General features: G+C 39.7%; 1 protein-coding gene across 36 annotated transcripts in view; it reads right to left on the bottom strand.

Annotated features, from left to right (window-relative positions):
- The window catches only part of LOC134537089 (heterogeneous nuclear ribonucleoprotein 27C), a 278,967-nt gene that overhangs the window by 179,923 nt on the left and 85,213 nt on the right, over positions 1–13,831 (bottom strand). For all 36 annotated transcript variants that reach the window (XM_063377398.1, XM_063377553.1, XM_063377418.1 and 33 more), the window contains one exon: positions 8,432–8,472. In XM_063377398.1, the coding sequence (XP_063233468.1) occupies positions 8,432–8,472 (41 nt within the window). The remainder of the gene's footprint in view (positions 1–8,431; positions 8,473–13,831) is intronic.

Genomic DNA, 13,831 nt, shown 5'->3' with positions numbered 1-13,831 from the left:
GTTCTATGACCTTAACTATACCCTAGAAAATATTCGTACAAAATTTCATGATGATCGGTTGAGTAGTTTCCACGCGAGAGAGTAACAAACAAACAAACTCACATTCGCATTTATAATATTAGTAAGGATGTAGACAAAACACTTGCTATGATTTATTGTGACGAGAACTTAAGAAATGTGATCATTCATACTTGTTTCAATATTTCAATGCTAGTGTTTATTAATTTTTGTTCATTGTTTATGTAAAAAGTTGGTTATGTTTTTCTAAACGTTGTCTTAACTACCTATTTTAGAACATCTACAAACAATTTTAATAAAGTTTTTTTTTGTAGTATGTAAAATTATTTGTTTGATTTGATGGTGTAAGATTATTTAGGATTGGGGAATGTACTTTTTTTAAGCAATACACATATTTCATATCTGTAATAATTAAAATATATAAATAACTCTTTGATAAACAGTGGTTTAGAAACCTAATTACAGATTTAACTTAACAAATAATACTTTTTTTCTGTTGACAATATATGCATAAATTTCTATGGGCATGATAACCGCCACAATTTGCAACAATTACTCCCAAACAACTGCTTCAAAAGGTAGAATATCTTGGTCGAGTTTATTAATGGGCAAAATCTGACCAAGGGTGTCAACTTGGGGATGGTTTTTCGAAAAACAGATGAATCACTGTAACTCACTGAATACTAAATCTATTTAAATCATTTAAATTTATTACTGTGTATGAGAGTCATGACTCAATATTTGGTCTGAAACTTTTTTTTTATCCAACCGTTACAGCAAGGAGTGGGAAAAATATGGTTTATTGTCAAAAAATTTGTAGCACGCATAGTAACCATAGCATCAAATCTGTTTGAAGTAATTTTAACTATTTTAAATACTATCAAAAACTTTTGTCACAAACAAATTTTGATGTTACCTACCAACCATTACAAGGGCTGGAAAAAAAAAAATTATGAATTGTTTAGCAAATATATTCAGTTTTTTTTTTAAACCAACAAATTATAATATAACACTTTTGTCTGAAACAATTTTTGATGCCACTAAGCATTAGAGCAAGGGATAAAATATTATTTTGAGGGGGGTGGGGAACGTTACTTCATTAGTTCACCTATTATAAAATCCGTTCAAAGTGATTGTAACTGTTCTTAATATATCTCAAACTTTTGACTGTCAAAATTTTAGATACTAACAAACATTACTGCAAGAGGTTTAAAAAAAATTGGCTTGAAGAAAAAAACGAATTTATTCTGTAGTACACATCTAATCCATTCAAAGATATTTTTATAATGGTATTATTATATAAAACTTTTAACTGAAACAATTATTGATACGAACAACTGTTACAGGAGGAGGTTGAAATAAAGGAGTCAAAGGACAAAAAAAAACAATATCCTGAATAGCCAAAGAATAAAATCATAAAAAATCATAGAAATATTTGAATTATTATCTACAAATATTTTAAGAAAAAAATTTGGTATCGCCAACCATTTTTGCAATGATGAAAAACAGAGAGGGTGAAAGGGGAAAAAATATAACTTCCTTATTTCGCACAGTAACAAATGTATTTTTAATATTCTAATATTAAATAAAAATTATGTCTGAATCCATTAAAAAATCAATTGGGCATAAGACCATGCTGAAGTACTACACAAGGTTTCATTATCCGAAGTACTACACAAGGTTACTGTCCCTCAACACATATTCAGATTGCAGTCCTCACTCCCGTATACAATCACCATGTACCAACGACCGACCCGCCGGCCGCCATAATTGCACACTGTCCTCTATTTACACTGCAAGCCTACCAACCTAACTACCCCATATTTCCTATATAACACTTCCCCCCTTAAGATTTCTACACATAGTTTTGCAGCTTCCCCGGTACCATCCTCGCCCTGGTGGATCTCCTGGTCGGCTGTGCGCGTATCAGCTCCATCTGCAGTCCCTCCCATGGCTCTGGCCCATGGTCACGATGATGTTCAAACCCTCTGAAAGGGCTGCTGCTGTGGTCCGGTGTTGATGCTCCCACCGGTGATGTCCCCGGCAGCTGTTGCTGTTTACCCTTCCGCTCCTTCCAATTCTCTGCCGGTTGCTCCTGTACGGTCAATGGTACCTGTGCCGGCTCCATCGGAATAGGGTGCCGCTGTATGGTCGCTGGGACCTGCGTTGGCTCTGTCAGAGCCATCCCGTCAGTCGGCATGAGCTGACACAGGGTGGTACTGCCACAATTGGTCGCAGCACAGCCATCAGTACATGTAACTGACACCGCCTGGCTTGATGGATGTGCCACTTTGTTGCTCAGCAATTGGTCTACGTGACGTCTATACACGTTGCCGTTCTTATCTTGGGTAGTGTATGTCACGGGCCCTTGTTTGGATACAATGGTTCCTGGTATCCACTTACGAGTCCCTTTGTAGTCACGAAGAAGCACCTGCTGCCCAACTAAAAAAAACCTGCCCCTGTGGTGGTTTGCGACCTCTTTGGTCTCCTCGCCTTAAAAACTTGGTCTGGGGCGTATCTGGTCCAGCACCGTTCTTAATGGTCTCCCCATTAGTTCTGCCGGCGTCTTATGAGATTCTCCCAGTGGCGTTGTGCGCAACGCCAACAACATTCGAGCAACTCGTGTGCCAGTCTCCCGCTCCCATTTTCCGCAGTTTGTTCTTCACCGTCTGCACCATGCGCTCCGCTTGACCATTTGTGGCTGGATGGAATGGTGGTGTGCGCATTAGTACAACTCCATTCTTCGTTAGGAATTCTTCCATCTCTCGGGACACGAAAGCTGTCCCGTTGTCTGAGACCAGGTACCGGGGAATCCCATGGCAACTGAAGATCTCTCATAGTGCCTGGATAACCGCACCTGATGACATGTTATGCATTGCCTTCACTTCTGGCCATTTTGAGTGCGCATCCACCACGATGAGGAAAACCTTCCCCTGGAAAGGACCCAGGAAATTCATGTGTAGCCTAACCCATGGCTCACTCTCCATTGACCATTTCACCTCCTTCACTTTGGGCGGGTTGGCTCGCTGCTGCTGGCAGATTGCGCACTGACCTACCATTTGCTCGATGTCCCTGTCCATTCCTGGCCACCACATATAGCTCCGGGCAATCATCTTAGACTTGACGATTCCGTCATGTGCGGCATGAAGGACCATCAACAGTTCCCTGCGACGCCCCTCTGGAATAACCACCCTATTGCCCCACAAGAGACAGCCCTTGTGGAGGGATAGCGCCTCTCTCCTGTTCCAATATGGCCGCAACTCCTCAGTCTGCATTCCTGCCCTGCCAACCTTGGCTTGTGTGCTGCTTTACTTGACGGAGGACAGGGTCCCCGTCGGTCAACTGCGCCAGTGTCTCAGCATCGATTGGTGGCTCTGGCATGGCCTCAAGCATGAGCACATCACCAACTGTTGGTGCCTGTATGTTCCCAGAGGCCATGGGTAGCCGGCTGAGGGCATCGGCATGGGGTATCTTGGTTCCCGGCAAATACACTATCTGGAAGTCGAACATCGAGAGCCATAAGCTCCATCGTAAGAGGCGTGGTGACAGAATATCTGGTGTTTGCCGCTTGGGGTCCAGCAGTCGTAACAGGGGTTTGTGATCTGTCACGATAGTAAAATGCCGGGCTGTCACATACTGTTGAAATTTGGTCACCCCAAACATCACAGCCAGTGCCTCTTTAGAGCTGGGAGTAGTTCCTCTCATGCTGGGTCAGAGTGCGCGATCCAAAGGCCAAGGGCACTTCTTTGCCATCATCGGTAACGTGCGCCAACACTGCACCTACTCCATAGTCTGATCCATCACATGTCAGTGTTAAAGGCTTATTTAAGTCATAATGAGTGAGCACCTGATCAGACTGTAATAGGTTCTTCGCCTTGCACAATGCCTCAGTATGCTCCGACCTCCATACCCACTTCGCTCCTTTGTCCAAGAGACGATGTAAGGGCTCCAGGACTGATGCCTTATTCGGCAGGAATCTTTCGTAAAAATTCAGAAAGCCTAAAAATGCCTGCAGTTCCTTCTTACATGTAGGTACTGGTGCCTCACGGATGGCTTCCACTTTCGCATCTGTAGGGCGCACTCCTACTCGATCGATTCTGTACCCCAAGAATATGACAGACTCTGCCGCAAATACACACTTTGCCTTCTTGAGTCGCAATCCTGCTTTGTCTATTCTCACCAACACTCCCTGAACTCTGTCCCAGTGTTCCTCCATGTCCTTCCCAGTGACCAAAATGTCATCCAACATGACCACAACACCTAGAATACCTGCTAGCAAGGTTTCCATAAGCCGCTGAAAGATCGCTGGGCACCCGCTTACTCCAAAAGGTAAGCACCTATCCCGAAACAACCCTTTCATTGTATTAACTGTTAAAATTGAAGCTGTCGCGTCATCCACCACCACGTGCAGGTATGCATCTGCTAAATCTAGCTTCGTAAAAACTGTCCCTCCCGCCAAGCTTGCAAAAGCCTCATTAATGGTTGGTAATGGATAGAAATTTGCTCTGCATACTTTATTCACTGTAATTTTATAGTCACCACAAAGCCTGACCATCCCATTCGCCTTCCGAATGGCTACAATAGGCATCGCCCAATCTGAAAATTCCACTGGCTCGTATACACCCTGATCAACCAGTCTGTCAATTTCTGCACTCACGATGTCCCGCAATGCGAATGGTACTCCCCAGCTCCTCCGGAAGATTGGCGCTGCTCCAGGTTCCAGCTCCATTGTCACTGGGGGCCCTACGTATTTGCCCAGCTCTACACTGTCGAACACCCGTGCATGGTGTTGCACTGCAGGGGGTACTTCCTGATGTGATATTTGGTAAATGCCTGCTACTTGTGTACCCAGTGGTTCTAACCAATTCCTGCCACCAGACTAGGCCCCTTCCCTTCCGCCACCAAAACTGGTAGTCTACATTCACTAGTCTGTCTGTACCAATACTTCACGAGTCCCCCTAACCACCAACTTTTCCTGCGACCACAAGTGTAGGACCAGGTTTATATCTGTTAGGGCTGGTCGATCGGGCCACAGTTTCTTGTATGTCTCAAAACTGATGATCGAGAAACTTGCGCCAGTGTCAATTTTCATAGGAAGTCTCTGACCATCCAGGCACACATCTAAAACAATTGGTGGTTCACTCGTACAATTGCTCGCCGTCGTCTGAAATACCTTGTAAACTGCTCCATCCTCTTCGTCACTGTCCGGTTGGTTTGTAAGGTTGTAGGTGCCGGCAGTGTCACTGGCACTCTTACTAGGCCTGCCCATCTCCTTTCGGTCTCGGGACCCCCCATTCACTCCTGTATTACCTTTCCTCCTCTTGGTGATACACGCCCTTTCCAGGTGCCCTCTTTTGGCACAAAAATTACACACTGTCTGGGTGTGTTGGCATTGGGTTGGGCTGTGGTCTCCATTGCACCTCCAGCCTGTCAGCTGCTAGTTGTTGGTCCACCTGGACTTGACTCCTCTTCTGGTCGTTCTTAACCACCTTTTTGTCGTACCTGATGCGTCCCACTTTCAGCACTGCCCCAGCATCTGCGCCCTGCTGCACCCGTAGATCGTGGACATTGCGGCCTGTGGCTTCAGCCGCTGTGGCCAACTCAACCGCTTCCTTAAATGTTAAGATGTCTTTTGTCAAAATTGTGTGTTGCACCTTTGTGTCCCGTGCACCACACACCACCCGAATCCCGTAACATATGATCCAAATCCGCAAAATTGCAGTGTATGCTGAGCTGTCGTAAGTCCACCACGAATTCCGCCACCGACACACCTTCGCGCTGGTTCCTGTTATGGAATTTGAACGATTCCACGATCTCACTCCATTTGGGTTCACAGTCATGGTTGCTACAGAAATAGAATCTTAGAATTCCCTGACTTTTCCCGGTTTTCCAGAAATTTAACAGAAAAATTCCCTGACTTTCTTATGAAGAACATACCATAAATATTAACACGCATATGATTAAATGTAATATAAAAATTTCAACATGAGATAAAATAAGGTTTTTTTATTGTGTTATTTTGACGGCAGAATTGCGAATGTGTTTTTTTCCTTCGACATGGCTGGCGATAGCTCTTCGGCCTATATTGCTGAGTTGAATACTTTTGTAGCACAAAGTGCAGTACGCAGAATTTATGTTTTTAGCAGAGGGTTTGATATGCTGAAACTGTGACTCCTTGAGCCAATTCTTAAAAGTAGTTTTCTTCAACATCTCTAAGCTAAAAAAAAGTACATATTAATATTTTCAGGTTAGGTTAAAAAATTATTGTTTATGAATTCTTAAAAAAATATTACTACACAAATACAAAAACTATTACAAATTCACACCTAGCAATATAACGGGGCTACTTAGAGAATTACAATAGCAGCATTACATCATGCAATACTCTTACATTCTTACAATGTTAACTAACGATTCTGGGGAAAAACATGTTCAGTTATGCATTTTTTTCATACACAATGTAAGTGTCACGCAACAGAACTCACGGATTATAACGTTTGAAAAAAAAGTAATTAAAAAAATAGTTAGAAAAAATGCAAAAAACATAACCGCACACAAAAGCCACGTGTTTTCGTATCAGCTTAGTAGTTTTCAAAATGAGAATTGGTATTGCTTCTTTATCAAAATGCACTTTATTTTCTTATGATCGCATCAAAAACTAACTTCACCTGAAACAACGCCTTTAAATTCACGTAATAAGCTTTGTAGTCATCTTATTCCACGTGAAAATAGCCTTCAAAAAATAAACGACGCCATGCCCGTTCTGTAGTTCACTGCATGGAACGGAACAAAACACAAAGTCTCAAGGGAAAATTAAAAAGGATCAAAACACGAAAAAATGAATGCCAGGTTCGCTAGTGAACAAACGAGTGCCTGGATTGGCCATAAGTTATGGTGCGTGGTTGTAACAGCCTATTGCAACGGACAATCGCAGACCAAGTAAAAATAAAGTTGCAGTTGCTGTGTGCCTTAAGCAGCAGCCTTTTAGCGGAGTCGTTCGGTAGCGGTACGAGCGCATCAAAACAAAGCTTTGTTTGAATTATAAGCAACTTTAAAATTTCCAAAATTCGTAGACTTTTCCCTGACATTTCCCGGAATTCCCTGACCATTTTAATTTCCCTGACATTTCCCGGTTTTCTAGTCCTGTAGCAACCATGACAGTGTTGCGTGAGTACCGCCAAAATATCCGGAAATGCCACCTCGGATGTTGACTTTGGGGCCACTAATGAGGTCACAAGGTTATAAAGCTCTGCCCCACAAATGGTGAAAAATATTGCCCGTTTTTCATCACTGTCTTATTTTGTTCGCCACAAAGTAATATTCCAAATTGTTCCGAATATGTGTGCCACGTGTCACGCCCTGGAACAAATTCACCAAACGCGGGAAACATCGCCATCGCAGTATTTGTTTACGTTTCCCACACGCACGCCCGGGAAAGAATAATTTTCTCGTCGCCACTGTTATGTCCCTCAACACACATTCAGATTGCAGTCCTCACTCCCGTATACAATCACCATGTACCAACGACCGACCTGCCGGCCGCCATCATTGCACACTGTCCTCTATTTACACTGCAGGCCTACCAACCTAACTACCCCACATTTCCTATATAACAGTTACATTATCCAAAATTGCAAAATGATGCAGACAATACATCCCATTACCATATTTGCTACCCCTAAAAACCTGAGAGGTGTTAGGAACTTACTAATTTATCTTAAATGGTTGCACTCTTAAACCAGCTGAAGAAAAAGGGGTGAAATTTAGCTGGGGTGCTGAACAAAGGCATTTGAGGATGTGAAAAGGTGCCTTACATTGCCGTCCATACTGAAGTTACCAGACTTTAGTTCGAAATTTATCTTAATAAACTTTCAAGCCACAGTAGAAATCCTGAATGTCTATTGACAACCACAAATACATTTATAAGGAGTTAAGTTTAGAACATGACTGAGTCAGTTGATACACAAAGTGATGACCAGTAAAATGAAAAAAAATTGGGAAATCTCTAGACTTGCTTGAATAAAAGGGAGGCGGGTTGATAAAATGATCAGTATGATGCAATTTCACATTTAAATAGGATGCATGCATGGTTACTATCGAGACTACTAAATCATATTACATAGATGCCATATGATTAGTTTACTTGCAAAATATAATAATAAAGAATGCATAAATATAGTGAATGCAAAATGTTTGACAACTAAGGTGATAAGTTGAATTAAAGATTATAAACCTGTAAAACCTTTTTTTAATTTGACACTATTAGCATAGGTACTGTGATAAGCATAAATAATCTTTCCATGAAAAATTCCACGAAGCAGAAGAAAATTTGAAAAATAAGTGCACTAAATATACCTAGCCTTTGTCTGGAAATAGCAAATCATAAGCTTCATATACAGACTTCAAAACCTACCTTGTGTTGTTTCCCAGCTGAGTCCACCCACAAACAGCTTGCTGCAACAAACAAAACATTAAGACTTAAATATAAGTTATACTTTAAAGAGACTAATAAACTGAAAACAAAAATGTGGCATTCAGTAAATGAACGAACAAAATGTTTCTATCATAACAGCCATGTAAAGACTTCTGGACTCTGGCCAAAGTCATCATTAAACCACATTTCACTGAACATTTTTATTCAACTTTGGAACAAGTATACCTAAATACTTCAGGTACTTTTATAATAAGCTGGAGGTATAAAGCCGATTACAAAAAAAAATTGTCACTACAAAGTTTTACGTCTAAAACAGAGTGTGCTATGTCTAACGTCACGTACTCCTATTACTTTCAACATAGCATTAGGACATGACTACTTCACAGTTTTACACCTCAACAATAAAAAATGACTTAGAAAAAAAATTCAAATTTGTTGCATGACAGAAAGTAATATATGCCATTATTGGTTTGTACACAAATACAATTGTGAATATTAATGTAAATGAATAAAATAAAAAAGCACATGTTTCACAGCTGTAGCAGACTCATTACATAAGAAGTTAAAACTACTTCAGTTAAAAACTAAACCTGACATCATATGGTATTTATCCATATTTTTATTTAATTCAAGGTTACAAACATTTCACAGATAACACAAATTATAGTAGAATCTGAGAAAAAGGGTTGTTACAAGCTTGTAATTCCAAAATCCCATAATTTTCCAGTTTTTGCAGACTTAAATCTACAATTTTCCCTGACATTTCAGATACAAATAACCCCGTGGCACCACTAAGTGTTGAAGTATTTTCTGGAGGAAAAGTAAATTGTATATGCGTTCAAATGTGTCAAAGGTATGCTTACCAAAATAATACAAAGTAATCTCTATATATAAAAATCACTTGCCGTGCGTTGTCTCGCTAAATCTAGAAAACGGCACGACCAATTTGAATGATTTATTTTGTTTTGTCTGCCTCATTACAGGGATGATTTAAGAAAAAATCATTAGGAAAAACCCAAAGGAACAGCCAAAATATCGCAAAAAAAATTTAATTTTGTAATTTTGAACGGGAATTGCCACTTCAAATTACTTACGAATGTTCCTATGTTTGTCCTCGATGCGTTCCTAAACCACTGATCCGATCGCGATTAAATTTTGCGTACTTACCTGTAAGTAATTTATAGTATTAACTCTTTGCTAAAGTCCTAATAATAATGCATACCTGCCTACTTGTTAGGAGTGCAAGCAGTAAGATTTCCAAATTAACAAATCTATAGCGTAAATCAGATGCGATGTTTAAAATAAGTGATCCAGAAAACATGTGTATTTTGCATTGATAACACCACGTCTCTACCCAAAATACGAAATTAAATAAAACGTTACTGTAATTTATTAAAACTTAACAGCTTGAATGCAAAATAAATGGGGTCATTCCATGTCATATCAACCAGAAAATAATCATTTTTGGCATCACAGTCTCCGAATTAAAAAAATCTTGGCGAATTAGCAGTAGGTGTGCAGAAAAGTGCATTAGCAACGTTACAGCCCCCTGTGAATAATACTTTTTATACAGCAGGGTTGCCAACTTGTGGAAAAAGTGGAATTTTTGCTGCGCAAGGTCCAATAAAAATATTTGTAACTTCCTTTGTGGTTGATTGAGAACCTTGATGTAGGGCTCAATAGAAAGCTAGAAAAGAGTACTTTGAGATAAAAATAAGTTTTACGAATTTTAAAAAAAATTTGTTTCAAGGTCATGTTCATGTACAGGGTGGCCACTATATTTGTGATAAAAAATTCCAGGTTTTTCCAGGTATTGTCAAGATTTTCCAGGTTTTGCAATATATATACAAAATTACATGTTTTTATTTATGTAATACATGATACAAAGCACACATTTTAAAACACGGAACTGTATAGTACTAAATATAAAACAAAAATGCACAAAATGTGATACATACCCAACTAAAAAAACAGGTGGCAGTTTACTAAATATATATTTGCCACATAACTTTAACCTTTTTTGTGTTTAAAATTTCTTTGTCTATGAGAGCGGTCTGTTTTAAGGCATCACTCATTATTTTGACTTTTTTTGCCTTAAGTTCCCTGAGGTTCTTTTCTGTTTGTTTTTTTTGAACCAAATATATTTGGTATATTTTGTGCGTATTAAACAGGGCACAACACTGGCCGGCTGGTGGTTGTTTTCATTCAAAACGTGGCTAAATAACTTGCATGGATCAGGCTGAAAACATCAGGCTATACGTGTAAGTTATAAGGAATCTTATTAGTGTCATGAATTGAGATATGTTTTTCGAGTAGATATACACATCGACATACCGGATGCTCGCCCGCGTCTTGTTTTAACTATCGCAGCGATGTTTATTTTGACAGCTCAAGCAATTATCTTTTCCCGTGAGTTGATAGAAAAAGGTCGCTTCACACAGCATAAAAAAAGGAGCTACGCCACTTATTCCCCACGCAGGAAACACACTGGCTGCTGTCTGTCATCCCCCGCATTTCCCCCTTCCTTTCTTCTAACATTCCACGTCCCGCCTCTCGCGCGAGCAATAACGAAGCGATGTAGCAGTTGCACCACGCATTGGGTCATGTTTATGCTTTGCTGGTGACCGCAGGAGGTCCAACATGCTTTTATTCGGTATATATGATATTTCATTGCGTTTTTTTTTAAAAATATTTTTTTGTTTTTCACATTTTGGTCAAAATTTCCAATTTTTTTACGGTTCCCGAGAATGTAATCGTAAAATCACTGCTTCGTTAAATCCGGTGTTCGTGAAATCGGGGTTCTGGTGTACATAATAATTATATGTTTAGTATTATTATTTTACAAATTTTAAGTGAACATAGCATTACCGACGTTAAAGGTAAGTTAATGCGGAAGGTTTATCGGCCGGCCTCAACACGCTGCGAATATTCATAAAAAAACGTGCAGTGTCGTTAGTTACTGGACATATTTGACAGTTTATTGATAAGCGATGGATTACAAGACGTCGTAGTTTATAACACCGCTAAACCGTTGGAAGCTACTAGTATAAATTAAAGTACTAATAAAACTTTGTTACAGGAAGCGTGGGCTTCATCCTGAGAAGGTTGAGTGGAAACAAAATTCTGTAACTTGCATGTTTCTTGATTGGTTATTTATAACTCTATTGTAATTCTTAGATTTGGCATGGCTTGTAAATGCTCCCCTACCCATCGTATCGATCTTGAAACTTTTATTGCATATCTTGCATCTCACACAAGTTCTGTCTTTCGCATCCTCAGTAGCCCATGGAACCTCAAGACTCATAACGACAGGAATACCTAGTAGACATTGCCGCAATAGCTTCCTAACAAACTGCACAGCGTAAGACTAAAACCGCTCGAAGACTTGTACTGAACAGAACAAATTAGAACAACACCCCGTGTTGCACGCCGTAGTGCGGTTCATATTCCCCCTCCCCCTCTGCCTCTTAGTGACGTATTGCGTCTATGAGGAAAGAAGAAACATGAAACGCCTGGGAACACTACAGTCGCTGCCAACATGACACTGTACAGATTTGCCGCGTGATTATCAGACGCCGCGATGTATGTCTTATATAAGTTGTGCACATTTACACCGCAGCATTTGCCCAGGAAAGAAATAAAATTCCAGACAGTTTCCCGGTTTTACCCGGGCCCTTTCAAATTCACGACATATTCCCGGTTTTTCCCGTTTTCCCGGTTTGGTGGCCACCCTGCATGTAACCTGTGACCTTGAAAATTTTGAAAAGCGTATTTTTGAAAAATGTGAAAAAATTATATGTTATGAAGTGCATTGTTGGCTATAAGTGACCTAAGTTTCATTTTGGGATGGATCTGGGAACATAAGCTACATCTCAAATACTGACTAGGGATGCAGTGGAATTGAGCCACTTTTGCACCCAATGCTCTAAGAGCAAGTTCAGACAAGTGTATATAATCACGTCAGTCTCACAAAGCAAGGTCAGTCTTAGTGCAGCTTTGTCAATGACAACAGTGCTATACATTTGGTGTGAATTTTTAAAGTTTAGCCGTATTGATAAATACTTTGCAACAATGGAAAAGAATTACATAAATATACAGTGCTGTAATCTGTTTAATATTCAGTGTAATCTGTTTAATATTCAGGGTCACAAAAGCAGCAGAAAACAGTTTAGAAATGTTCTTCAGTGGATGATACAGAAACAACCACACCTGCAGACTGGACAGAAGGTATGTGATTCATGTCGGAAGGAATCAAGCATGGATGTAGTGTTGCACACAATTTAATAACAGTCTACCAAGTATAGGGAAATCACCCATAAAGAAATGAAAAGTGAGAATAGCAAAATATGCAAGGAAAAAAGTAATGGAAATATCGTCTGCATTTCAAGAAAGAATATTTTAAATCCCTGTACCAGAAGGAGTATCACAGGAAAAAGTTGTGATGAAAAATTGAAGGAAAAGTTTGAAGGGTGTACAGAAAGAAGTATGAAGGTGCAAATTTTGACTATTTTACCTAAAGATTGGAGTATTAGCAGAATACAGAAGGAATTCATAACTGCAACGAACTACATGATACGAACATTAAAGAAGGTAGTGAAGGAAAGTGGAATAATGACATCACCTAATCCAAAACCAGGGAGAAATCTAGACTGCAGTGTCATCAATATTGTTCAGATGTTTTATTCAAACGACAATGTAAGCAGAATGATGCCTGGTAAAAAGGACTTTGTAACTATTCGAATTGGCGATACCAAAGAACACAAACAAGAGGCTCCTACTAAACAATCTGTGAGAAGTATGTGCCTTGTTCAAACAGGAGCATCCAAGTGTCAAAATTGGTTTCTACAAATTTGCATCTCTACGGCCTAAATATGTGGTTTTGGCAGCATCTAGTGGGACACACACTGTATGTGTCTGTGTAACATACCAAAATATGAAGTTGTTAATAGATGGCTGTAATTGGGTCAAACTCATGGAAAGAGAAAATCTGTTAACATATCACCACTATGTGCCTCAAATTATGTGTAATCCTCCCCAAATTAAATGTTTTTTCCATGAGTGTGCAGAATGTCCAGGCCCTGATAACATACGAAAATCACTGGAGACTACACTGGAGCAGAATTCAATTGAAACTGTAACATTCAAGCAGTGGGTTGCATCAAAAGTTTACACACTTGAAGTTCTTGAGAAGTCATACGATGATTTCACAGAATTGTTCATTTCTAAATTATTAATATTACTAACTCACTCTTTCATCGCATACCAGCAAGGGAACTACCTAAAGGATCTGAAAAAAATTAGATGTTGGTGAAGTAGTTGTTGTATGTGACTTTGCAGAAAATTATTCTTTCATTATGCAAGATGAAGTTCAGGGATTAC

This window comes from Bacillus rossius, chromosome 1, assembly GCF_032445375.1.
Source record: "Bacillus rossius redtenbacheri isolate Brsri chromosome 1, Brsri_v3, whole genome shotgun sequence".
Classification (NCBI taxonomy): Eukaryota; Metazoa; Arthropoda; class Insecta; order Phasmatodea; family Bacillidae; genus Bacillus; species Bacillus rossius.
The sequence above is the reverse complement of the archived record's forward strand: the minus strand, read 5'-3'. Positions and strand labels throughout refer to the sequence as shown.